Here is a 24,382-nt window from a genome sequence, read left to right as displayed (position 1 = left end):
TATCTATTTTTAAATTTTTAAATGAAAACATTTAGGAAACTATGTAACAACCTAAAATGTGTGCATTATAACTGCAATTGTGCAAACATAGACTATGAGGGGAAATAAGCAGAAAATTGAGATGGAATTATGGACATGTAAAAACTTTTTTGCCAATATTTCTGTAACTATAAATCATTAGGAATCATAAGCTATTAAAAAATTTAAAGTTGACATAAAACAACAGTAACTTAAATACTCAAGGTATTAGCCTAATTATGATTTATCTTTCATAAGAAAGATAAATTAAATGGATCCATTTTTAAGTGCTTCACTCTTGGGAAGAGAGAAGCAAAATGTCCTATATACATCTTTTTAAAATTTTTAACTAGGGTCACCTAGGTGGCTCAGTCAGTTGGACAGTTAGGCATCTGCCTTTGGCTCAGGTCATGATCTCACAGTTGGTGAGTTCGAGCCCTGCATCCGGCTCTGTGCTGTCAGCACAGAGCCTGCTTTGGTTCATCTGTCCCCTTCTCTCTCTCTCTCCCCCTCCCTTGCTCCTGCTTGCTGTTTCTCTTAAAGAATAAATAAACATTAAAAAATTTTTAATAAAAATAAATTAAATTTTTAACTAAATGCATACTAACTTAGAAACATTTTATACTTGTCATTATGACCTATTAATTAGGTCATGATGACCTAATTAATGACCCATTAATAAGGGGATTAACTTCATGCAGTCCATTAGATTTTTGTTTGGGGAAACTCATTTTCTCTTTTCTTGCTTTATATTCCTAAATTAATGGAGCTATCTTACGCAACCATTACTCACTGTTAAGAAACACAAATGATTATAAGACTACTTACACATCTTATCCCCTGTAGAATTTTCAGTGTATAAGGTGACAAACACATGAGCTGTGCAGTGAGTATTGTATGTGCAACCTATGAATCCCCAGCCACTTGAAATTGAAAGTATTAGTGCTTGCCAAATGTACCTTTCTAAAAAGATAACATCCAAATACAGCCCTACGAATAATAGCTTTGAAATTGGGAAGAAAATGTTAAGTCTCTGACATAGTTTCTTTCTTGGCAATTAACTCAACTACTTAACTTTAGGGTTAGCCTAATAGCCTATTGGATTTCCTCCCTCCCCACCCCGCCGCTTAGATAATATCTAAATTCAATATTGAAGACAGCACTACTTAGCATTTCCGTGACCTAATCTTATTTTCCATGATAAATGTGTGCATTTCTGTCAATTACCTTATGAATTATTAGAACTTCAGAGACTGGTTCAGAGTTTTTTCCTGTATTTTAACATTAGATCTTTTACTCATTATTGTGATCACATACAACTTTGTACCTCTCTTGCTTGAAGAGATTTCATGAAAATAATTTTAATAAGTGTGGTATGCAATATATTTGCATAAATTGCCTCATGAATTTGAAACTCTAGAAGCTATCACTCTTTTAATTGAAATGCTTTAACCTGGATCTCAATATGTGAAAAAATTATTTAAGGCTGAATTGGCTTCAACATGAAACCCTAGGTAAGTAGCCTAAAGAAACTGTGAGTTCTGGAACTCATGCCCAAACATTATTCCTTCCGTGCCCGCAAAGAGAGGCTTTGGCTTTCTGTCTATTCACATGCACATGACAACAGATACCAAAGAAAAACAGAATTTTAAATATTAAAGGTAGTAAAAGTAATGAAGATAAGGATGATTAAACATCTAGTAACTTTGAGCTACATGTAAGTCACAGAATTAGAATTCCTCATCCATAAAGCCATAATGTGAGCTCCCAGCTAGAGCAGGAATGAAACAGACTAAGGAGATAGTCCTACAGAGAAGGGACATTTAATTCCTTAGAGGAGGAGTTGGCGAACTAAAAGCCTGTAGGCCAAACAAAGTTCACCACCTGTTTTTTAAATAAAGTTTTATTAGAACACCACACTCACTCGTTCATGTACCGTCTATGGCTGCTTTCACGCTGCAGTGGCAGGGGTGAAGTAGTTACAACAGAGATCATTTGGCCTGCAAACCCTAAAACATATGCAATCGATAGGGCCATTCACAGAAAAGTGAGTGAAGCCCTACGTGCTTACTAGGCATCCTCCAAAGAAGGAGATAAGAGGTAACAATCCTTGAAACTTAGGATGCTGAAAAGCAAATTACCAGCATCGCCTTTATTTCCTTTACTAGGAGAGAAAGGTCATGTGGGGGTGTATAATCCGTAATCAGTCAGAAGATTCTGCTGTTCTCCCCCTAACATTTTGGAGTACTGGGTAAGGAGTGGTGTCACATTTTTCCTCATGAATAGGGACAGTGTGTGGGCATTATATTGTTGAAAACGTATGCTCTATAAAATCTTATTTAGAGAAATACAGTATCGGTAACGAGATGTGAAGTTATATACCAGAGAAGGGAGACACAAGAACTCCTTGGCATAGGCTGATGGCTGAGACAAGAGCCAGAAAAATGATGTGAAATATCAAGTCAGAACCCATGAATGAGGCAAGCATCCTACAGAAGAGAGAAGACAGCTGTGGAGGCTTTAAACAGAAGCCCCCACCTTGCTGGAGGTTGGGACTAAGAGTCCACATTTCTGATGACCCCTTCGTGTTTTCCTACACACAAATATGAGGGCAGAAACGCTTTTTGAGAAAAAGAAACAGTTCCATCCACTGCTCTGTATCCAGATCTCCTATAACTCACCCTTGCCAGGAGTTCATCCATCCTGGAGCCCAGAAAGCTATCTAGACCCTCACACCATCATGCAAGCTTAGAGCATTGTGAGCTATACCTTTACCCTCCTTCATATCTCCTTTTTTTTTTTTTTTTTTTTGTACCTTGGGTGGAGTAAAAATAATAAATCACCTCTGAAATAACTCTGACTTTGTGCTTGTCAGTAAAATTGCCTTAGGGCACAACTGTCTGCTATGGAGAACAAGATAAAAAACCTTAATTAAGGTTTAGCAATTCAAAGCCAACATATAGTTCTCTAATTCTTTCCCAGCAACAACCATGAAACACACTGTTATTTTACGATAACTGTTGTGTTGTACTTGGCAGTTTCTAAAGCAGCTTCATATTATTCTAATCTATTAAGTGTTGCATTAATGAGCACACCCTCCTCCGACACCAGATCGAGCCCCGTGACCTGCACTTTGCAGAGTGCTCCATGTAATTCAGTAAGACTCCCAAGGTTGCACAATTCAGGACTAAAGGCAACTTACTTGACTTACAATCCATTGTTCTTTTGACTATGCCATGTGGCCTTCCAGGAGTCCAGAAAAACAAACTGCTATCAACTGATGGTTTCAGGATACACTGTGATAGGGACTGAATTACGGCCCCCTCAAATTCATACGTTGAAGCTCTAACCCCCAATGTGACTGTATTCAGAGATGGGACCGATAAACAGGTAATTAGCATTAAATAAGGTCATATGTGTGGGGCCCTGAGAGGATGGGACTGGTGTTCCTATAAGAAGAAACACTAGAGAGCTCGCTGCTTCTCTTTCCACTTAAGTACACATCACCAAGAAGGCAGTGGTCTATAAGCCAGGAAGAGAGCTTTCACCAGGAACCAAAGCATTCAGCACCTTGAACTTGAACTTTCAGCCTCCAGAACTCAGCAACCTGAGCTGACTAAGACCCATTGTTAAGATTAACACTAAGGTGAGAAAAACTCTAGGAAAAAAATAACATAAAGTTATTGCTACAACATACAATCTATACTAGATAAGAGTTTAAATTCAAAGCACTGGCAAAATAAAAAAGGAACGGTGGTGAAATTTCTTCTTCTAGTTGCTTTGAAACTCTCCAGGACACACAACCCTGAAGACGGGGTTAAAATAGTAGATGGTCAGTTAAGTATCTGTAAAGCAGAGACACTGCTTTAGGGGTTCAGCAGCTGAGATACAAATGTTTAAGATGTCTTAAAGCTTCTACACCAACGCTGGCAAGCTGTACTTGAGGGGCGGAAAAGCAGCCTCTGGACAACCTGGAGCTGACCTGGCACTATCAGGGAGGCCCGGGTGTTCTGCCGAAGGTAGAACAATCATGGGGCATCAACATCAGACAAAGTCACCCTGTGACCCTCCGTGATGGATCAGGACAAAACCAAGGCAATTCTGCACCAGCGTCGGAGTGCAGACAAAAGTGAACAGAGTCCAAACCGCAAAATACCTAACATGAACTTTAGCCCTTTCCTGGCCAATACGAGCGACTGCCACTGCTCTCTCAATTACTAACAATTGTTGGGAGGGGCGCCTGTGTGGCTCAGTCAGTTAAGCGTCCGACTGAAGCTCAGGTCACGATCTTGCTGTCCGTGAGTTCGAGCCCTGCGTCGGGCTCTGGGCTGATGGCTCAGAGCCTGGAGCCTGCTTCCGATTCTGTGTCTCCCTCTCTCTCTGCCCCTCCCCCGTTCATGCTCTGTCTCTCTGTCTCAAAAATAAAACATTTAAAAAAATTAAAAAAAAAAATTGTTGGGATACTCAGTCATAGAATCCAGACAGCATCCGATGCAGGGCAAGGCCCTGCCTCCTTAAACCCTCCCCAGATCCGCTAGCACAAGCCCAGATCCCTTCATTCTCTTCCAGCACCTGAGCCACCCGGTGGTTTCCCAGTCTGTCCCTGCGACAAAGACTAAAGCCAACAGTGTTCCACAACAGGTACATTCCTTGCGGTCTTTGACTGGAGGGTACAGCCCAAGGACAGCTGGGGTGACGTGGCCCTGACCTGCACCTCCTTATTTTGGGGCTGTCTCAAGACAGCCCCTTGGTGAGCAGGTTTTTAAAACGAATAAGGCTTGGAATTCTAACACTTAGCATCCCATCAAGTGTCTTCCTGTTTTACCTTTTGTTAATTATTTATTTAGTTAGTTAGCATTTCTTCGGTTTTTGAGACGCAGAGAGAGACGGTATGAGCGGGAAAAGGAAAGAGAGAGAGGGATCCGAAGCAGGCTCCAGGCCCCGAGCTGTCAGCACAGGGCCCGATGCAGAGCTCGAACTCATGGACAGTGAGATCATGACCTGAGCCGACGTCGGACACTTAACGGACTGAGCCACCCAGGTGCCCGTTTTCCTTTTGTTTTAAAGTGAGACAAACATATCAAGGGAGTTCATTACACCATGAATTTTAAAGAATTATGAGGTTCCTCCATAATCAACAGAAGCTCTCCGTACTGGCTGTATTTCCTCTCAGAGATACGAAGCCAGCTAATAAATTAAAGAACATCACATGCAGTTTCTGTATTAAAGGAAAGCATTTGTCGTACTACTGTGTCCAGCACCTCTTCTCCACTCTCCGCCCCTCTACTGGCTGACACAAACTTTCTTTCCTGCACGGAACTCCCTAAAGTGGCGCACACTCATTGGTGGGAAGGGGAGAGGGGTGAACATGTGACCTTAGTCTGGCCAATCAGAATACCTCATTCCCCTTGCCACACTGATTGGTTCAGGGAGGGCACATTATCCAGGCCTGGCCAATCGTGGAACCGTTCTCTGTTACTATGGTAACATGGCTACTTCCTCCCCCTGTGATAAGCTGGCAGAGTGCACATTTGTGGCTCTCAACGGCTAGCTCAACTACCACGTAGGAAGAGGTTGTTTATGAAGACAGACACAGGGAGCTAGCTGACGTCATTTGAGCCCCCAGATTCAGCCATACCTGAAGCCGGCGGCATTTCTCAGTTTCCCAGTTAAGTCAAAATATTCATTTTCTTATTCTAAATTAATGTGAGTAGACTCTTTCATTTGCCAACCAAAAAGAAATGACTGAATATACAATTAAGTTTGCAAACCGACCCAAACCATTCAGCACTACCAGGTTCTCTTACCTATCAGTGGCCTCCTACGTTTGGGGGTAGGTAGTGGCCATAGTGCCCTCCCCATCTCAAATGAACGTGTTCCTAGGTGGCGTGGAACCATGAAAGCAAGTGAAGACCAGCTTCTGGCCAACCTACAAGCATTGATTAGTGAGTAGACACAGAAGGCCTAAAAGAACCTATTCTTGTACTCTGAAGGAAGCCCACACTCTCTTCTGGCAAGTATCTGACATGAAAGATTCAGTCCAAAGCGGACACAATGACATGGAGACAGCAGGAGCAGCTCATTTATAGGCAGAATGCTTTACAAAACGAGGGGGCCCAGGACCAAACGCCAAACAGGGCCGTGGACTTGTGTGCTGCTCCGAAGTTGCCAAGTGGTTGGGTTCCATGCAAGGGTCATGGTGGTCCCACCGTTCATCTTCAACACCACTCATCTGATCATTAAAAAGTTATTTCCATTTTACTAATTTATTATATAAATTATGCTAAATTGTGATATGATTTATAATATCATTATGCTAACTTATGAATCGACCTCTGGACTATAAACTCCTGTCTGGGGTCATTCCAAAGCTAATCATCTCTAAAGCATGGGTTTCTAAAGAGGGGACTTTAAATGCCATATAACCACCTGTGTGGTGTAGAGTAAAATGAATTCACATATGAATACATCCCAACATTCACACAGAGAAAACACACACACACACACACACACACACACACACACGAAACCTTAATCTTTCTGAAAAGCAAATACATCCAACGTATTATCTAGAAAATTTTCCATCTATTCTGAGCCTTTGAACATACCACAAAAATGGGATCATTGGCAGCAGAGTGTGGCAAAGCGCTTGTCCCGTTCAAGAAGGAATGAACCAAGTTATGCAGGCTCATCATTTGAGAGTCCAGGATCCCGTTTGCTTTATCAAACCCTTCCAGGGCATTCCTGAGAGAAATCAATATGTCAGCAACGAGAGTCACGATTGATAAAGGTCTCTTTTTATTGTTTCCAACCTAAATAATAGCCTTCTAACTTGAGATGGGGCAGGGAAAGCTCAAAGTTAATGAGCTTTGTCCCAGCTCATTAACTGCAACTTAGTCCCAACCTTTAATAATGATCTTAATAAGGGGAGGGAACTCTTGATCACTGCTACTACTGCACTGCTCAGTGGGATTACACCTCTTTTATGTGTACTGTATGACCAATTTTTACCTTCATATCTGTCTCGCATGCCAGGCTATGAACTCTTAGAAGACACAGACTGTGTTTTCTTGTGATTTTTATTGCCAGGGATCAATACCATGCCCAGCACATGGCCAGTGATCAGAAATATTTTTGGAATTAATATAAAATCTTATATTCCCATTTCTCAAATAAACAGACCTCTGGCTTGAGAGTGAGAAATAAGTATGGATGTAAATATTTTAAACAAAGATGAATAGGGCTTCAAAAAGCATGTTGGATAGATTCATGGTCTGTGATCAGTTATATTCAGCCTTCGAAACATATCTCCAAATTTTTCTTACCCTTGTCTTTTTCCCCTCCCCATTTTGTAGGAAATTCAAATTGTCTTCATCCTAACTCAAGGATCCTCAGATTGAAGCGTACATGGGAATCACTGAAGAAAAACACATATTTCATGCCCCACTTTCAGAGTGTCTGGTTCAGTTGGTGTGGGCTGGGTTTCACAATCTGTCTTTCCAACCAGCTCCCAAGTGATGCCCATTATGGTGGTCTAGGCACCACACCTTGATAACCACTCCTTTAACTCAAATCTATAAAGATTACACTCCATTTCAACAGCATGTTTACTACAGTAAAAAAATGAATGCATACTCCTTCTCAAACCATCTTAGGTGTCAGCCTTTACATGACCTTGGACACTACTTGAGGTCTGTGTCTAATGCCAACGCAGACTCTGAGCTCTGCTGCACTTAGCACAGACTCTGCGTTTACATTCAGTTTACTCCTGTCCAGCCCCAAATAACACATTGGTTGTATAATTTACACACAGTTAGAGAGACTCTGGTTTGGAAGACCATGAATCTATCCACCGTGCCTTTTTGGAGCCCCATTCATCTTTGTTTAAAATCTTATTTACATCCCGTACTTATTTCTTACAATTCTTAAAGTCTTTTTAGAGGGAGAGAATTATTAGTTGGCCTTTAAATTTCAAGTATTGTAATGTCATTGCTGTGCTATAATTTGAGTTGAATTTAGTCTGTAATACTCCTCGGAGATCTTAGACCTCACTGTTACGGTCTATGGCTGATAAATTTAAAAGAAAAGAAAGAGCACGAGCAAATGTTTTTAAATACTATATTTAATGAAGTACCCTGGTTCTGAAGACAGTGCTTATATATGTGCCATAATTAGAAATACAAAAGATGGTTTTGAATAGCTAAGTTAGAAGATATTAAAACCACACTACCCATTAGAGTGGGTGGATGATGAGTTTCCTAACAGTGGCTCCTTGTTATCCTTGCTCATCAAGCCCTTACTTAGCTTTGTAAATGACTCCCAACACTGGATTTCCTTCCAGTTCATTACAACCGCAGGCATGAAAATCTAAAATATTGTAAACTGCCAGTCTAACAGAGCTCAGAGCACCAACCTGAAGCTGAAGGTAGAGTTCTGGAAGAAAGGGGGATTGTCAAACTTCTTGAGAGACAGACAATCTTGCACGTCTTTTAAAGTTGGCAATTTCTCACTGTTTCTTCCCACTTGATTTCTTCTCAACAGACCTTCGGAGGTTCCGTTACACAGGGTGACCCGGCGGTTATAATCATCTAGGCTAAGGGTTGTAAGGAGAGTGAAAATAGCATGTTTTAATTTGTGGCTACTATCATAACTTTGGGCCAAGCAAACCAAGCAAAAACTTAGTCATAATAAAATCTTATTATAGTTACCTTACAAGGGTCAAAAATATGTGGTAAAAGTACTATCTTCAAAAGTAATTATGGATTAAAGAGTTTCAAAAAACCAGATGCATAAAATATGCATGTATATGAAGATAAAGTACCATTCCGTTGGAAAGTAAGAAAGTTTATAAGCAAGATGGTGACTCCTAGGAGGTGCATTTGAATGATGAGTAACTGAAGAGAGCAGGATGACCTGTTTTATACCCAGCTAAGCTAGTGTTGGCAGAAATGGCTGCGTAAGGCTAGGAGAACATTTTAGGCAAACTGAAGGCAAATGAAGGGCACCAGAGTAAAAACAGACAAAACTAGGTAGAGGAGAGATATTAAGAAAAAAGTTGCATGAGAAAGTGTTCCAAGATGGCAGGGATAGCTATGTGGTAAACACAGAGGCTGAGAAGGTTCCACACCCATAAAAGATTACACCCTACAAGTTTGTTGTGGCCTAGAATTCCACCAGTAGAGCATTATTTCACTGCAGGAGATAAAATATCAAAGATGTTTCTGTGTGGGTTTTAATTTTTTTTTTTTCAACGTTTTTTATTTATTTTTGGGACAGAGAGAGACAGAGTATGAACGGGGGAGGGGCAGAGAGAGAGGGAGACACAGAATCGGAAACAGGCTCCAGGCTCCGAGCCATCAGCCCAGAGCCTGACGCGGGGCTCGAACTCACGGGCCGCGAGATCGTGACCTGGCTGAAGTCGGACGCTTAACCGACTGCGCCACCCAGGCGCCCCTCTGTGTGGGTTTTAATGGGTAAGGGGATAGTCCTGGGTCTGTGAGAATAGAATCAATGCACACGTGAGGATGAAAGAGGCCAGTACCAGAAAACAAGGCAGAAAGGCCTCCAAGGCAGCATTTCCCAAGTGTGTGCCAGTGACACAGTCTGTGAAGTAAGTGTGTCAGAGTTGGGTGAGTTTAGGCTCCCTCTAAGAGTACACTTCCATAGGAAAGTCTCGGAGATGTTCTAAAACGTAAAACCTTTGTAACTCAGCATTCCTTAAATGTGTTTGATTGGACCACCTATTAATTCCCCAAGGAGCTATGAGAAATGGGGCTTTATGGGATTATGGCATCATGTCAAAAAGCACTTCTTACATCCCTGCATGTTGTAGGGCACTCTCCACAGGGCTGCAGGGAAAGCTCAGAATGGAGGAGACAGGATCCCTGCCAGCTTGACCTGCACCCCTACAGACACATGCACACCCACACTGGGGGCGTTGACAAGGAAGTTCCATGCCATGGAGCAGGAGAAAGACACAGGGCGGGGGAGCTAGAGCAGTCTGGTTAAAAACAGGAGGATTTGGAGGAAACAGATGAATAAAGGAAGGCAGAAGAGCCTTGTGGGGAATTTTTCCTGAGATGTGTGCCAGGGAAAAGAAACCAATCTAAGGGATCATGGAGGACAGGGTTCCCCATGGGCGGCAGGTTGCTCATCTGCTTATGTGTTCTTCAGTATTTCAGAGATCATTCTCCCCTGCCCCATCCCTGGTCCCTCTCAGCTCACCATCGCCCGATGGTCCAGCCATACCAGACTGCTTCCAGAGACTTCTATAGCTTCATACATAATGTTCCCTCCACCTAGGACACACTCACCACCCCACCCTACATCTGCTTAAGGTCTGTGCCTCCGCATCTTAGAGGATTCCCTGCCTCTCTTCTTGGCTTTCCACTTATACCTATCATGATACTTTTCACGCTGTATTGTAATTTGTTTACACACAATCTGCCTTTGTAAACATAAAACCATAGTCAAGTGGGAAGCTCTTTTATCCATCCTTGTATTGCCAGTACTATTTCACTGCTTGGAATATGATCAGTGCTTAAGAATGTTTGGCTGAATGCAGAAACTACTTCTAATTTTAAAACAGTTGATCTAGGGGCGCCTGGGCGGGGGGGGGGGGGGGCTCCGTTGGTTGAGCATCTGACTCTTGATTTTGGCCTGGGTCATGATCTCACAGTTCGTGGGATTGAGCCTCGCATCTGGCTTTGCGCCGACAGTGTGGAACCTGCTTGGGGTTCTATCTCTCCCTCTGGGCCTCTCTCCTGCTCGTGCTCTCCCTCTTTCTCTCACTCTCAAAATAAATAAACATTAAAAAAAAAGAAGAAAACACTTGATCTAGAAATTATGACCAAGCACATTCAATTCCATACCTGCATTTTTTTTTTTATTAAGGGGCTTAGAATTTTTAAAAATCCTACCTCCTTCAGGAAAATAATTTTCAGCAACATGGAAACAGAACTCAACACACATTAGAAATAGAAATATAAAGTGCCTCTCCATCTCTCAGACACAAGGAAATGTGGTCTCTGTATTTCCATTGCAGGTATATATGCCATTACCTATCACAGATAACTTCCCAGCTGGAGAATCTTGAGTTCCGGCTAATTAGAGTTGGATCATCTTGTCTTGCTGCCCCAAACAGCTGGTCTGTGCACACGTCACATTCGTTCTTTCCAGTGGCAAAGTTCCAGTAGGGCAAAGCAAAGGACTCATTGCCAATAAGGCGCTAAAAGCAAAGGGCAAGCCTAGTTATTTAACTCATAATATCAAATACAACAAGAAAGCATGGAAAGCAAAGACTGTTATGGGTCTTGACCAAATGCAAAATTAAAAGTACCCAATGCATAGTTTTGACCAACCTGGAGATCCCTTTCCAGCCACAGCAAATGGTACCGGTGCCAGGTAACGAAGGCGGGTCCTTGGTGTGAGAAGTCTATGGCCTTGTATGGGCGCCCTGGTCCTAAAGCAATTGGGAAACATGCTAAAGATTGTGGAATAGAATTTTTCAAATGTCAAACCCTTACCCCATTGGGATGGGTCTACAGAGCCAATAAGTCCATGCTGTTTTAATTGAAAAAAATTTTTTGGTTTTGTCATTTATCCCTCTGAAACCAGCAACAGCAACAACAGAACAATTTCGGAAGCAACTAACACTTTTAGGATAAATTCTCCTTCATCTCTCAGAAGTTTGATTGTCAACAGAGATCGAGAGAAATTCAGGTCACTTTCAGCTTTGAGAGCCCTGACATATTTTTAAGCAACATTTCATTAAGATGAAATAAAGGTGGGGCACCTGTACCCCAATGTTTATAGCGGCACTCTCAACAATAGCCAAATTATGGAAAGAGCCTAAATGTCCATCAACTGATGAATGGATAAAGAAATTGTGGTTTATATACACAATGGAATACTACGTGGCAATGAGAAAAAATGAAATATGGCCTTTTGTAGCAACATGGATGGAACTGGAGAGTGTGATGCTAAGTGAAATAAGCCATACAGAGAAAGACAGATACCATATGGTTTCACTCTTATGTGGATCCTGAGAAACATAACAGAAACCCATGGGGGAGGGGAAGGAAAAAAAAAAAAAAAAAAAAAAAAAAGAGGTTAGAGTGGGAGAGAGCCAAAGCATAGGAGACTGTTAAAGACTGAGAACAAACTGAGGGTTGATGGGGGGTGGGAGGGAGGGCAGGGTGGGAGGGAGGGCAGGGTGGGTGATGGGTATTGAGGAGGGCACCTTTTGGGATGAGCACTGGGTGTTGTATGGAAACCAATTTGACAGTAAATTTCATATATTAAAAAATAAAAAAAAAATAAAAAAATAAAAATAAATAAATAAATAAATAAATAAATAAATAAAGATGAAATAAAGGTATCCAAAGGAATAGACCACGAAGCCCTCAATGAAATACATTTTCAAAAGACATTTATCAACCTGTTCCTTATAAATGCACACATTCATAAGGGAGGGATTAATTAATAGTAAAGTAACTTCAACTGCACTTAGTCCTAATTCAGGCATTTATGAAACTGGGAAGAACTTTCCATTCTTTTGGGTTTTGCCTCAGCCAATGAGCAGTTAAAACCACTAGCTGACAAGCATGGTCGCCAAGACTAGAAGAGAGAGAAATACATCCAAACCAATTTGGCTGGCCATTGGAACTGCCAATTGTAGTGAAAAGCTGTGGGCAATTTAATGACCTCCTTACTGCCTGTTCTATGCTTCTTCCTCTTTCGTAACAGCTTTTAGTGGTTATGTAGAAACTTTAGCTAACTTTAGTTCTTTTTCAAAGTGCCTATCATAACTTCAGAAAGCTGAACAGACACAAATATAAATTTAATTCCTAGATCCAACCAGAAATTATAGTCTTCTGTCCCTCCAGAGAGACTACTCTTTCATAAAGCAAAAATTCCTCAGAGTGATGACAGGAAAACTACACAGGTTTATAGCCAGAAGAGCCTCCTTATCTATCGATAAAGAAAGGCAAATGCTTACCCGAGAGCAGATTTTAAGGGACTCACACTGAGGAAAGAATGGTTGTCACGGATGATGGCTACATCATCCTTTTTAAATGTTTCAATTCAGAACGCAGTTTAATATTCCCCAAACAAACTAATGACGCAAAATCCAGCAATAGGGAACCAGTGATAAACCCAAAGACAGGCAATTCCCATGGGAATCTGACTATGCAAAGTGAACTTGATGTCTTCATGTGCCCTGACCTTAACCAGGGACCCCAAAAGTGGGGGTAATAGGTAGAGCCAATGTTTCAGAACTGCACCGAGCAGAACCCAGAATGGATTCACACCCCCCTGGAATGTACTGATGTCTGCGGCATTCACTGACTCAATCCCAGCTGGAGCACACCATATTATGGGCACCATGAATGATGATGATCCGAAAGTCTAAAGACTAACACATGCGAGTTTAATGAAACGCACTCTCTCTGCACACTCTAATTCTGCACAGAGAAGCGTCATGTGCTTTAGCACATGTTCAGTTAATTCCTCTAATTTGAAGAAAAAGGTCAGAGAGGGCTTCCATGGCCAGATTTAGAATGTTTTCTTCTGGAATCGAAAGGAATTTGCCTCCTCCGCTCCACCAACTCTTGCCTTTGAGGGGAAATAGCTTCACAGAGGAGAGTTTAGACTTTGAACCCAAAACACGAACTCCAGGAGAAAACATTTTTGAAAGTCAGCCAACGTACTGGTAGAAACTGCTCCATCCCAACTTCGGGCAGCATTTTGATAATCTGATGACTTTCATAAGCCTAACCCTTCCCTAAAGGTTGTTCTCTTGTTAATTCACCTGCCTGATTACTTCCCACCCATCCACCCCCAGCCCCAAACCTATAGGAATATACCCTAAGCTAAGGGGAAAACCCACCTAATAATGTATCTCTCACAGAGTAATAATGGAGCCACACAAAGAAATCATAAATGCTGGAGTTGGCGATCTGTGGCTGGGTCCCGTTGGGCCCCAGGAGGCCGAGCCAGTGTTGTGTGGTGATCACATAGTCAGGGTGTGTGGTGTTCTTTGCGAGGTCTAAGGCGTCCAAGAACTGCTCTCTCTCCTGAAGAGTCAAGGAATGGATATTCTTCCGAACAACCAGGGGTTTCCTTTCATTGCAATCGTGGCCGGTCCAGCCAAACCTGCAGAATCCACAGTGGTACCCATAAAAATGTCCTGGTTTATATTCAAAAGAAAAAAAGAAAAAGGAGAGACAGAAGAGGAAGTCAGTTTATGTAACATGGAAGAAATTTCTGAATCTGAACACTGGAATAGTGAGGAGAAACTGAAGGTGTTTACAAGAAGGCAAGGAAAACCGATTTCCTTCCCTTATTCTCCTCTTGAAATGTTGCTATCTCCAAGTGAACCGAGTGCTAGAGAGTTTTGTAGAAATAGCCCCCGCAGGGGTGCCTGGGTGGCTCAGCCAGTTAAGCCTCTGACTCTTGGTTTCGTCTCAGGTCATGATCTCACAGTTCGTGAGTTCAAGCCCCAAGTGGGGCTCTGTGCCCTGACATCGTGGAGCCTGCTTGGGATTCTGTCTCTTCCTCTCCCCGTCTCACATACGTGCTCGTGCACCCTCTCTCTCTCTCTCTCTCTCTCTCAAAACAAACAAACAAAAAGAAATACTCCCAGCAAAGAAACAGAATATGAAAGGCATCACATGCTGTTACAGGTGGACTGTGTCCCTTCAAAATCCATAAGTTGAAGTCCTCACCCCCAGTTCCTCAGTGATGACTGTATTTGGAGCTAGAGTCTCCAAAGAGGTAATTAAGTTAAAATGAGGTCATTAGGTGGCCCCTATTCCAACACGACTAGTGTCCTTGTAAGAAGAGGAAATTCAGACGGCAATAGGTACAGAGAGACCATATGAAGACACAGGGAAAAGACAGCTGCGTACAAAACAGGAGAGAGACCTCAGAAGAATCTAACCCTGACAACACCTGGGACTTTGGGCCTCCAGACAGAGGGACAGAGAGTTTCTGTTTGCCACCCAGTCCGTGGCACTCTGTTACTGCAGTCCTAACAAACTAATACACATGTGCCACCTTCCAAGCTCTCCTTCCTCTCATGCAGGCATCCCCCAACCCCGTGTCCCCCCCACCCCCCCACCCCCAGGCTGCACAGCCATCTCGGACATGCACGCTACTGAACCCCGCCTTACACGTGCACGCTGCTGACTCCCGCTATCCTGTGGCACACACAGATGGGCCGACCCAGAGTGGTTCACTGATTTAGAGAAGGAAGGGAATATACACCAAGCTCAGGGCAGAACCCAAATAAATAAGCTGGTTGCCAGGAATTCAGGTGAAATCTAACATTAACAAAGCTGGTTTATTTCACAAAGGAGACAGAGTTAAGACAAAATCAATGGAGGCTGGCAGGTCATAAAGGTGAATTAGCTGCCATGATATCGAGAAGTGCAAATCACTGCAGGGCTCCCCGTCTGTGGCACAAAGGTCTCTGCTTTATCAACCCAGGGAATGAGTACTAGTCCTATGAGCTAAAGAGTTTTCTGATCAGCATCTACAGTTGAAATTATTTCAGCTTGTTCTTGACTCTGCCCTTTTTAGCCTCGATTATTGCCTTTGGTATGACCAACACCTCATTCCCTAGGTGGTGGTAAATTAGAGGGTAAATTTTGTAATATTTCTGGAGCAAAATGTTGAAGCAAAAGGGGATCATAATGCTTATCTCCCAGGGCATTAGAGGGGTTAGATAAAGCATTAATGTGGGAGACCAACTCTGCTCCCCTGCCCCTCCTCCCCCTCCTCTTTCCCCTACTCCTCCTCTCCTCCTATTCCCCGTCCTCCCAGACCTTTTTACTTGCTTCCCGTCCTACCTGCAGCACTTTTCCCTCATCATCTCTTTAAATTCCTCTTTGCCTGATTATCTACTACTGTTTTCAGCCTCACAGCGGGTGGTCTACGAGGTCATCCTTGACTCTACACGTCAAGGTCAGATGTTTCTGCACTCAGCAACCCTGGTGCCACATATTCCCCTTTCATTGCATTTATCACAATTATTGACTTGCTTCAGAGACAGGCAGCTAGAAGGCAGTTATCCTGCTGTCTAAGCCTGTGGTTGGCCTTGTACAAAATGACTGTTGAATAAATAAGAAAAATATAAAGCCAAATTATCACAATGTACACTTTAAAAATCATACACTTTTGGGCACCTGGGTGGCTCAGTCAGTTGAGTGTCCAACTCTTGATTTCAGCTCAGGTCATGATCCCGGGGTTGTGGGTTGAGCCCTCTGTTGGGCTCCACGCTCAGTGTGGAGCCTGGTTAAGATTCTCCCCCACTCCTCTATCTCTTTCTTTCTCTCTCTCTGCCCCTCTCCCCAGCTCATGCTCTTTTTCTCTCAATAAAATAAAATAAAACAAAATAAAATAAAATAAAATAAAATGAAACGAAATAAAAATTGTACACTTTTATTTGTAGTCATATCTCAATAAAGTTGAATTTCTTTTGAAAAATAATTAAAAACAAAAGCGTATGAAGCATGTAGTAAATAATCCGATACAAGTAAAATTTCTTCTTCCTCTTTCTCCCTATCCTTCTGGATTAAAAGGAAAAGCAGGCCCGGTAAATCATTTGGATGAACTATAAATACCAAAACAGAGGTAAGTAAAAAATATTATGACCATAGTAGAGACAGGATTATTTGAATTTCTAAAGAAAAAGAAAAATTTACAATAACACGAAACAAAATGATTAGCACTTGTGCTGCATAAAAAAAAAAATGCACAGGCCTCCTTTTCTATTAACCCAATGGATTTTTTTAAATGTTTACTTATTTTTGAGAGACAAAGAGTGCAAGTGGGGGAAGGGCAGAGAGAGACGGAGACAGGATCCAAAGCAGGCTCTGTGACCTGAGCCGAAGTCTGACAGTTAACCACTGAGCCACCCAGGTGCCCCTACACAATGCATTTTTTGATGGTTAAAGAAAATGTTGTTAAAAATATTATAAGTAGGAAGAATTTCTTAAGGTAATTTATTTGGGTTCTATGCTCCTTGTAACATACAAAATATCCTGTCTATACTCGCATAGTTCAGTTATCTGTATGTTTTAACACTGTATGAGAACATAAATAAAAAATACTAAAAAGAAAAAATCCTACTAGTCCCAAGACCAAAACATGTTTTTGAATGGTTTCAATTAAATTTACAAGTTAAATTTACATTGTCAAGTGAAGTTAAAGTTTACACGGATTACTAGCGTGAAGCTCTTAAATACAAATTACTTATAAATATTTATTGAGCCACTAGTATAGTCCCAGATGCTATACAACATATTCCAGGGTTATTTTCCCCTAGGGTACCTACTAAAATTGTAGATCTGTTTCAAAACACCTTTGATTAAAATGTATCACTTTCTCTGGCAACACTCACAGGATTAGAGTATCTTTTGAGGAGTGAATGAAAAAACTGCATCCAAAAAATACTAAATACCCAACTTTCCAGCTGTTTCCCTACAGGCAGATGATTGGAGATGAATATATAGTCACAGCTTTACAATAGGAGAGTGAGTCCCTCCTTCAAAATGCTAAGGAATAACACACCTAAATTTTCTAATAATTCAAGGCATTTCTACATTTCAATGTGTAAAACTTGTCTTTGAGTTTTATTGAAATTGAGTAATTCATAACTTATGCCATGAGTTGTAATATTCCTGCACTTCCCTTACCACAATTATTTTTGGTTGCTAGAAACAAAATTATCAATAGCTAATTATCTCCCCCATTTTTCATTCAACAGATAATTTATTAACACCTACTCCCTAAAGGGCAGGCAGAACTCAGCATGCCTCTCTCTGTGCTCCCAACTTGGTAAGTTCAGAGAAGTTGCCATTATTTGTAACTTCGGACTCAACTTCTCCAGACCTGTCATATTGGGATAAGAGCTCTACTTCATAGAGTTCTTATGGGAAACAAGCATGTTAATATATCGAGCACTTAGAACAGTGCCTGCTACAGAGTAAGTTCTATATTAAGTGTCATTATTAGTAGATGCCACTTAACAAGCAGTATTGGAATTATTTGTCTTCATGTCTGTCTTCTCCATCCGCTACACTACGGACACCTTCAAAATCATGTTGGGTTTTTTCCCTCTTTGTACCTGAAGGGTCTAGCATAACTGGTGCTAAATAAACATCAGTTGGGCGGGTAATGAATGAATCAATGAGTAATTGCATAAAAAGCATTAGGCACTAGGAGATACAAATGCAAATATGCTACAATGCCACCATTCAGGAGATGAAGGACATTGGGGGGATGGGCTAAATGGGTGGGGGGTATTAAGGAGGGCACTTGGGATGAGCACTGGGTATCGTACGTAAGTGATGAATCACTGGTCGGACTCCTGAAACCAATACCACGCTGTATGTTAACTAATTTGAATTTAAACAAAAACTTGGAATAAGTAAATAATAAAACAGAGGGGGGAAAAAAGAGGAAGGACGTGTGCGCAGTGAAACACCAACGCAAGTCTAACTACGGGAAAAGTGAAAACGGAGGAACAACCCAAACACCACAGAACACAAAAGACAAAATGATGAATTCTGACTCAGGAGACCAGAGCTGTTGCACAATTATGTTGAGCAAAGACGTTTCTTATTACAAAGCTATACTTGCCTCTGAAAAGCAACACAGAGGTCCTAATTTTCCCAATAAGAAAGAATTGGGGTGGGGGGGAGGGGGGAGATGGGTGAAGGGGATTAAGAAGTACAGACTTCAAGTTACAAAATAAGTAAGTCATGGGGATGTCATGTACAGCACGAGGAATATAGTCAACATTATTGTACTAACTTTCATTTTGTAATCTATGCAACTGTAGCGTCACTATGTTGTACACCTAAAGCGAATATATTATATATCAACTGTACCCCAATAAGTAAAAAAAGAAAGCATCTGTCTGCATCTGAGCTCACCTATAACCCAGAAATGTATTCAGTAAAAAAATTCCTTTTCCAGCATATCTCCCAAAGCTCTGCAGTCAGACCCCTTTGATGTTTTGAGCTTCTAAACCTGGTCTAAAGAATTCGTTAAAATGCTGACGACAACTGAAAAATGAAACAACAGGAGAGCCCAGCACACAAAATATTTATGTTTCTAATTTAGATTCCCTAGTGGTTTCTTACATCAATTTAACCTGAGTTCATTTTTTCCCCTAATCTACCAATAGCAGCAGCAAAAAATATAAGAAGATGGGCCTTTTAGAAAAGATTGCATTATCTTACTGGAAAATGGAGAGGGGAAAAAAAATGAAAGGGTCCCTTGATACCAATCTATATACCATTGAATACGTCCTTGGGCAAAAATTAAATTTAAAAAGACAAAGTCCTAGACCTACTTAGGACTGGGATAAAAATGGAGAGTTAGAAAAACCAAGACATGCACGTTCCTACATGAACTGTATCAGCTCAACCTCAGAAAGCCATTAGACTAAATAAGCTTAAAGACCACCGATTAGTGAATTTACAAGGAGCTCTAAATAGCCTATTCCTTTTAATTAGAGATTCTATTATTTTAATAACAATACTTTATGCTCACATACAGCCTTTCATCTACAGAGCTCAAAAAGGTTTTACAAGTGTGGTTTCATCATTATCCCCATTTTAGAGATTGGAAAATGGAGGTACTTAGTCTCGTGTACAAACAAGAAGCTCTCAGACAACAGTTCAAAACCTATTCGCTGTGCATGTTTTCCAAAAGTCCAAACACACGGCTGCAATTGGTATGTTCTAAGACTCGTAAGGTGAAAAGCTAGCGCCATCTTCTCCTGAAATTCAGCTCTTCCTCACCACTCAATTTGGCAATTTTTTGGTTTCCATGTATCCCTACGGAGAATAGAGAAGTTCTCTCCAGAGAACTCGAACACATAATTTAGGGTTTTTTTTCCCCCTTCAGAGTTTGTTTTTATTTCTCTTTCCTAGGTTAATATCATTTACCAACTACGAGGTCGTGAAGACTATGGGGTATTTTTTAGTTTTTAATTTTATTTTAGGGGGGTAAGAATATTTAACATGAAATCTACACCCTTTACCGCATTTTTAAGTGTCCAGTACATTATTGTTGACCCTTGGTAAATGTGGTACAGTAGCTTGTTCATCTTGCGCAACTGAAACTTTGTGTCCGTTGACTAGTAACTCTCTGTTTCTCACTCCCCGGGCCCCTGGTAACTAGCATTCCACTCTTTGATTCTGTGAATTTGAGTATTTTAGATACCTCACAAAAGTCGAATAGTAGCCCATTTGTATTTCTGTGACTGCTTCATTTCCTTAGTATAATGCCCCTTAGGTTCATCAATGCTATCACGTATTGTGTGATTTCCTTCTTTTTTAAGACGGAATAGTATTCAGTTGGACGTATGTACCACTTGGCTAAAATGCAGAGAAATTGGAATCCTTGAACACTATTGGTGGGAATGCAAAATGGTGCAGCCACTGTGGAAAAAGCAATATGGAGCTTCCTAAAAAATTAAAAACAGAACTACTATACGATCCAGTAATTCCACTTCTGGGTATTTATCCAAAAGAATGAAAATCAGGATCTTGTAGAGATACTAGCATCCCCATGTCTATTACACCACTGCTTTCAAGAGCCAAGATGTGGAAAAAATCTAAATGTCCATTGACAGGTAAACGATGCATCTAATTTTCCATCGCATTAACAAAGTTCAGGGTCATCAATAGTCCGCTTTCCATAGTTAAACTACGTCTCTTTTTTTAATAACCTTTGAGTGACCTAGAAGAATCCCAGGATCCCTATTTACAAAAAGCTATGAGGATACCAGAGAGGAGGGCTTTTGGGTGTTCAAGGTCAGGTTTAGATTCTGAAGACTGCCTCCCAAACCACAAAAACTTCCCTTGGAAGACAAGCAACTCACTCTGGGGGGAGAATAAGCTGAATGAAGGTCATGTGGCTAGCTTTGGGACTCATGACACATCACAAAATGGTGATTACTGTTTATACGAAATTGGTTTCCAGCTCAGCCACTAGGACTTGGCCTGGCCAACATAAGTGGAGCCATCCAACGTTCATATGGAAAGAGCTATGGTCCTCAATGAGTCTACACAGATCAAATCATGGAGGAGGAAACAAAGACCATACACACTGAGAAAACTGCTTCCTTGAACTGGTCTACAGACATGTGATGTCCTTATTGTCTGGACTTATAGGCCAAACCCTGTTTCTGACCTACTGCCTCTCAGGCATATGTTCATCCTCCTCAGAGCAGGAGATCTCTTTTTATGTTAGGAAGCAGGTCACTGTTACCCGAATTTCCTGTCACTTCCGGAGAACTAGTTATAGGCATTTCTTCTGGAAAGGGAAATTAAAATTACCCCTTCTATTCTGCCATTCTCTGTCCTTTCCATCCCCCTAAAAAAACAAAAAACAATACACAAAACAAAACAAAACAAAACACTTGCTAGCCAGGTCAAAAATATAAAGTAGATGATGATAAGAAGAAGTAAGAGTTATATGTGATTGCCTAATACCTTCTGCTCCCAGATTCTATAAATGGGGATGCCCAACCATTGTAAGCCGTGCCACTCTATCATTGGTTGGCCTAGAAATAAGTATTCTAGAAGAATTTTTGAGTCATAGACAAAGAAGTTAGTATGTAGTGTGGTTTCAATCACACAGGTAATATGAAACCTACTGCTTCTCAGACAAAGGCCATGAGAATCCGTGAAATAATGTCTATAGAAGCAAATGCTCAATTAGCTTAGAAAAAAAATGGATAGTATATGTTCAATATGCTATTTAAAACTTTTGTCACAATGAATACCAGAGGCAAACCTAATGGTTGCTTTGAATCACAGAATTAGCAAGATGGCTACAAAATGATGTATACAGCCAGAATTTTTTACAAGTTAGAAAAACTAACATCATTCCTACATTGACATCACAGTCCTTTGTACATTTCCTGAGTTTATGTTTTTATGCTCCTGCATAGCTCAATTATCTGTATTTCCTATGTGCCAGCATCATATGAGAACATGAGTGAAAAATAATAATAAAAAGGAGAGCTTCCTATGCAGCTGGATGCTGTAGAACAGTGGCCAAGGGCTTTGCTAAAGTTACCACTTGTGTTTTCTGTGTTTCAAATGCCCTGCCAGCCTTTGAGTGTTTATCACCACTGTGCATGGCTGCTGAACACAGAGAGGCACTACTGAAAAGGATTTGGGAAGGCTCAGAAGAGCCGGAGGAATAAGAAATGCCTAGAGATTTCAAAGAATTGAGTCAAAAGAGACACCAAGGTCTGAAAGAGGGACACGGGGCAAATCTTGAAATGCCCACATCCAACCCAGACAACAGCAGAAAAAGCCATTGTTATTTTATGACTCTCCTTCCCCAGCTCACTGAAGCTCGGTCCCACCACATCCCTCCAACTTTGCCCAAGTGACAACCCAAGCATAACCTTAGCTAGCAAGATGTACTCTGCTTGAGCCCCGTTCAAAACATGAGAAACACTGAGACCAGGACTGCGGAACACCTGCCTTTGACTCCTGTCTTCTAGATGCCAAGGTTACCCACCCCCTCTTCTACAAGCGCAAACCCATTTCAGAAGGAGAGGCCACCAAACCAATCTTGAAAGGACTTGCTCTGAGGTTCAAAGCTGACTCTGGAGCTCGTTAGCTTCCCCTTCCAACAGACAAGCCAATGGCATGTTGGCATGAGTTCACATAACCAGGCTTGGCCCATGGACTATTCATTTGGTTTCTATAACTAGATGTCCTAGAGGGTGTGAAAAATATAACCAAGACATCAGTCTTACCCAGTTCGTTGCCTATGAAAAACAAACTTGGCTGGCCATTTAAAGCCTGGTCTAACACTTCCAAGAGCCTCTTCTCTTTCTGAGAAGGGGCTCCCTTCCCACCTGGGGTCCCCTGACCCGGCTCAAGGCATGCCCGCGTCTTGTCCACCTGCCTCACCTCTGCATCTGCAGGTCCGGTGGAAGAACTTCCTTGGCCACCATTCTCGGTCATCCTGGTTCCGTAGGATGTAAGGACCACTCCAGGGCCTGGTGTCAGCTTGCACCTCCACGCACTGGCCCCGGCCCTCCAGATAGCCACAGATGTTGTCCGGGTCCTCACCCAGTGGCGGGCAGCACTCCTTGCTCACCAGGTTGTTCACGGTCATGCAGACCCTGGGGAACTGTGCCCAGGCTCCAGGCAGGATTCCACAGCCCAGGCAACTGAGCAAAAGCCCCCACCCAAGGGGGCTCATGGCTTTATCAGCAGAAGAACCCGCTCTTGCTTTCCACTCCCTGATTCTACTCTGCCTTTCTCCTTGTCTTCCACTCTTAAGCTCTTGAGCATTCATTCCGTTGATTTTTGGTTTTGAGGGTGAGGGAGTTGATATTGTTTTGCTTGGCGTTCTAGTGCTCTCCTCCTTAAAAAATACCTACAAAAATCGCAGAGCCCACGTGTGTACACGTGTGTACGTGCACACGCACAGACTATTTTATATGATCCAAACGGCTAAAACAAATTTAAAGCCATTAGGAGCACCTCTAACAGCCAGATTTAATGAGGGTAGCGCTTCTCACCATCTTTCCCCCGTTAAATCAGGCTTTGTCTAATTGAGTTAATTTACGGGGTACTGCAGTCATCCTACTTATTATACTGGTATTTCTAAACCCCCTCCTTTCCTCTTTAGCCCATAACTTTAATTGCCTTGAACTCAGTTCAAAAGCCAAACACCGTGCTGCCTTTATTCTATCTGGCTTGCCAAACCACGGGGCCTTGTGAGGTTTGTTGTAAGGGCTGGGAGAAGCCATCATTAGGGGGATTAGTATTAGAGAAACCCTCATTGTTAGCACATGACCCAAAGTGCATAATGAAGTCCATACAGTTGCTGGCTTTGTCTCAAAAGGGCAAAACCATCTTCATTATCTGGGCTCATGTGCCCCGGCCAAACTTGTGACCTCAGACTTCCCGGGGAGTCAGTAGATGCAGTGAGTTCCTCGTTGTTGTTAAAAGGCCTTTACAGACAAGCGCGCATAGCTAACTACAATTCACTCCTGACTACTCGCTGACGTGCTGGAAAGACCACTACAGGAGGTCACACAACTTCAGAAATAAAGAAACATTTATTTAGGGCTGACGTACAAGGAATTGCTTTGTTCCACAATTAAGGGCCCTCTTCCCTCCAAATAAGAATGTACTATTCTCCTATTCAGCACATCGAGGCAGCAGATTTTGAAAAATTACACAAAGTAGCATGCCACCAGAAATTCAAAATTATAATGATCTGATTGTAAGGAAGGCAGTGGAACAATTTGGAGCCAGGGGTGGCAAGGGGCAGCTTTTGATTTATCTTAAAGTTAAGCATTGTCAAA

The 24,382-nt window shown here is 41.8% G+C and overlaps 1 protein-coding gene across 1 annotated transcript in view; it reads right to left on the bottom strand.

The window, feature by feature from the left end:
- DCT (dopachrome tautomerase) overlaps positions 1–23,788 on the bottom strand; it is a 38,014-nt gene extending 14,226 nt beyond the window's left edge. The window contains exons 1-6 of the mRNA XM_019444087.2: positions 22,974–23,788; positions 13,910–14,209; positions 11,379–11,479; positions 11,079–11,245; positions 8,432–8,611; positions 6,627–6,762 (exon numbers count right to left, since the gene is read on the bottom strand). Coding sequence (XP_019299632.1) covers positions 6,627–6,762; positions 8,432–8,611; positions 11,079–11,245; positions 11,379–11,479; positions 13,910–14,209; positions 22,974–23,364 — 1,275 coding nt within the window. The 5' untranslated portion in view covers positions 23,365–23,788. The remainder of the gene's footprint in view (positions 1–6,626; positions 6,763–8,431; positions 8,612–11,078; positions 11,246–11,378; positions 11,480–13,909; positions 14,210–22,973) is intronic.
- Positions 23,789–24,382: the final 594 nt, after the last annotated feature.

The sequence above is a fragment of the Panthera pardus genome, unplaced genomic scaffold (assembly GCF_024362965.1).
Source record: "Panthera pardus isolate Hobbes unplaced genomic scaffold, ASM2436296v1 HiC_scaffold_1, whole genome shotgun sequence".
In the NCBI taxonomy this organism is placed as follows: domain Eukaryota; kingdom Metazoa; phylum Chordata; class Mammalia; order Carnivora; family Felidae; genus Panthera; species Panthera pardus.
This window is presented reverse-complemented; position numbering and strand designations above follow the sequence as displayed.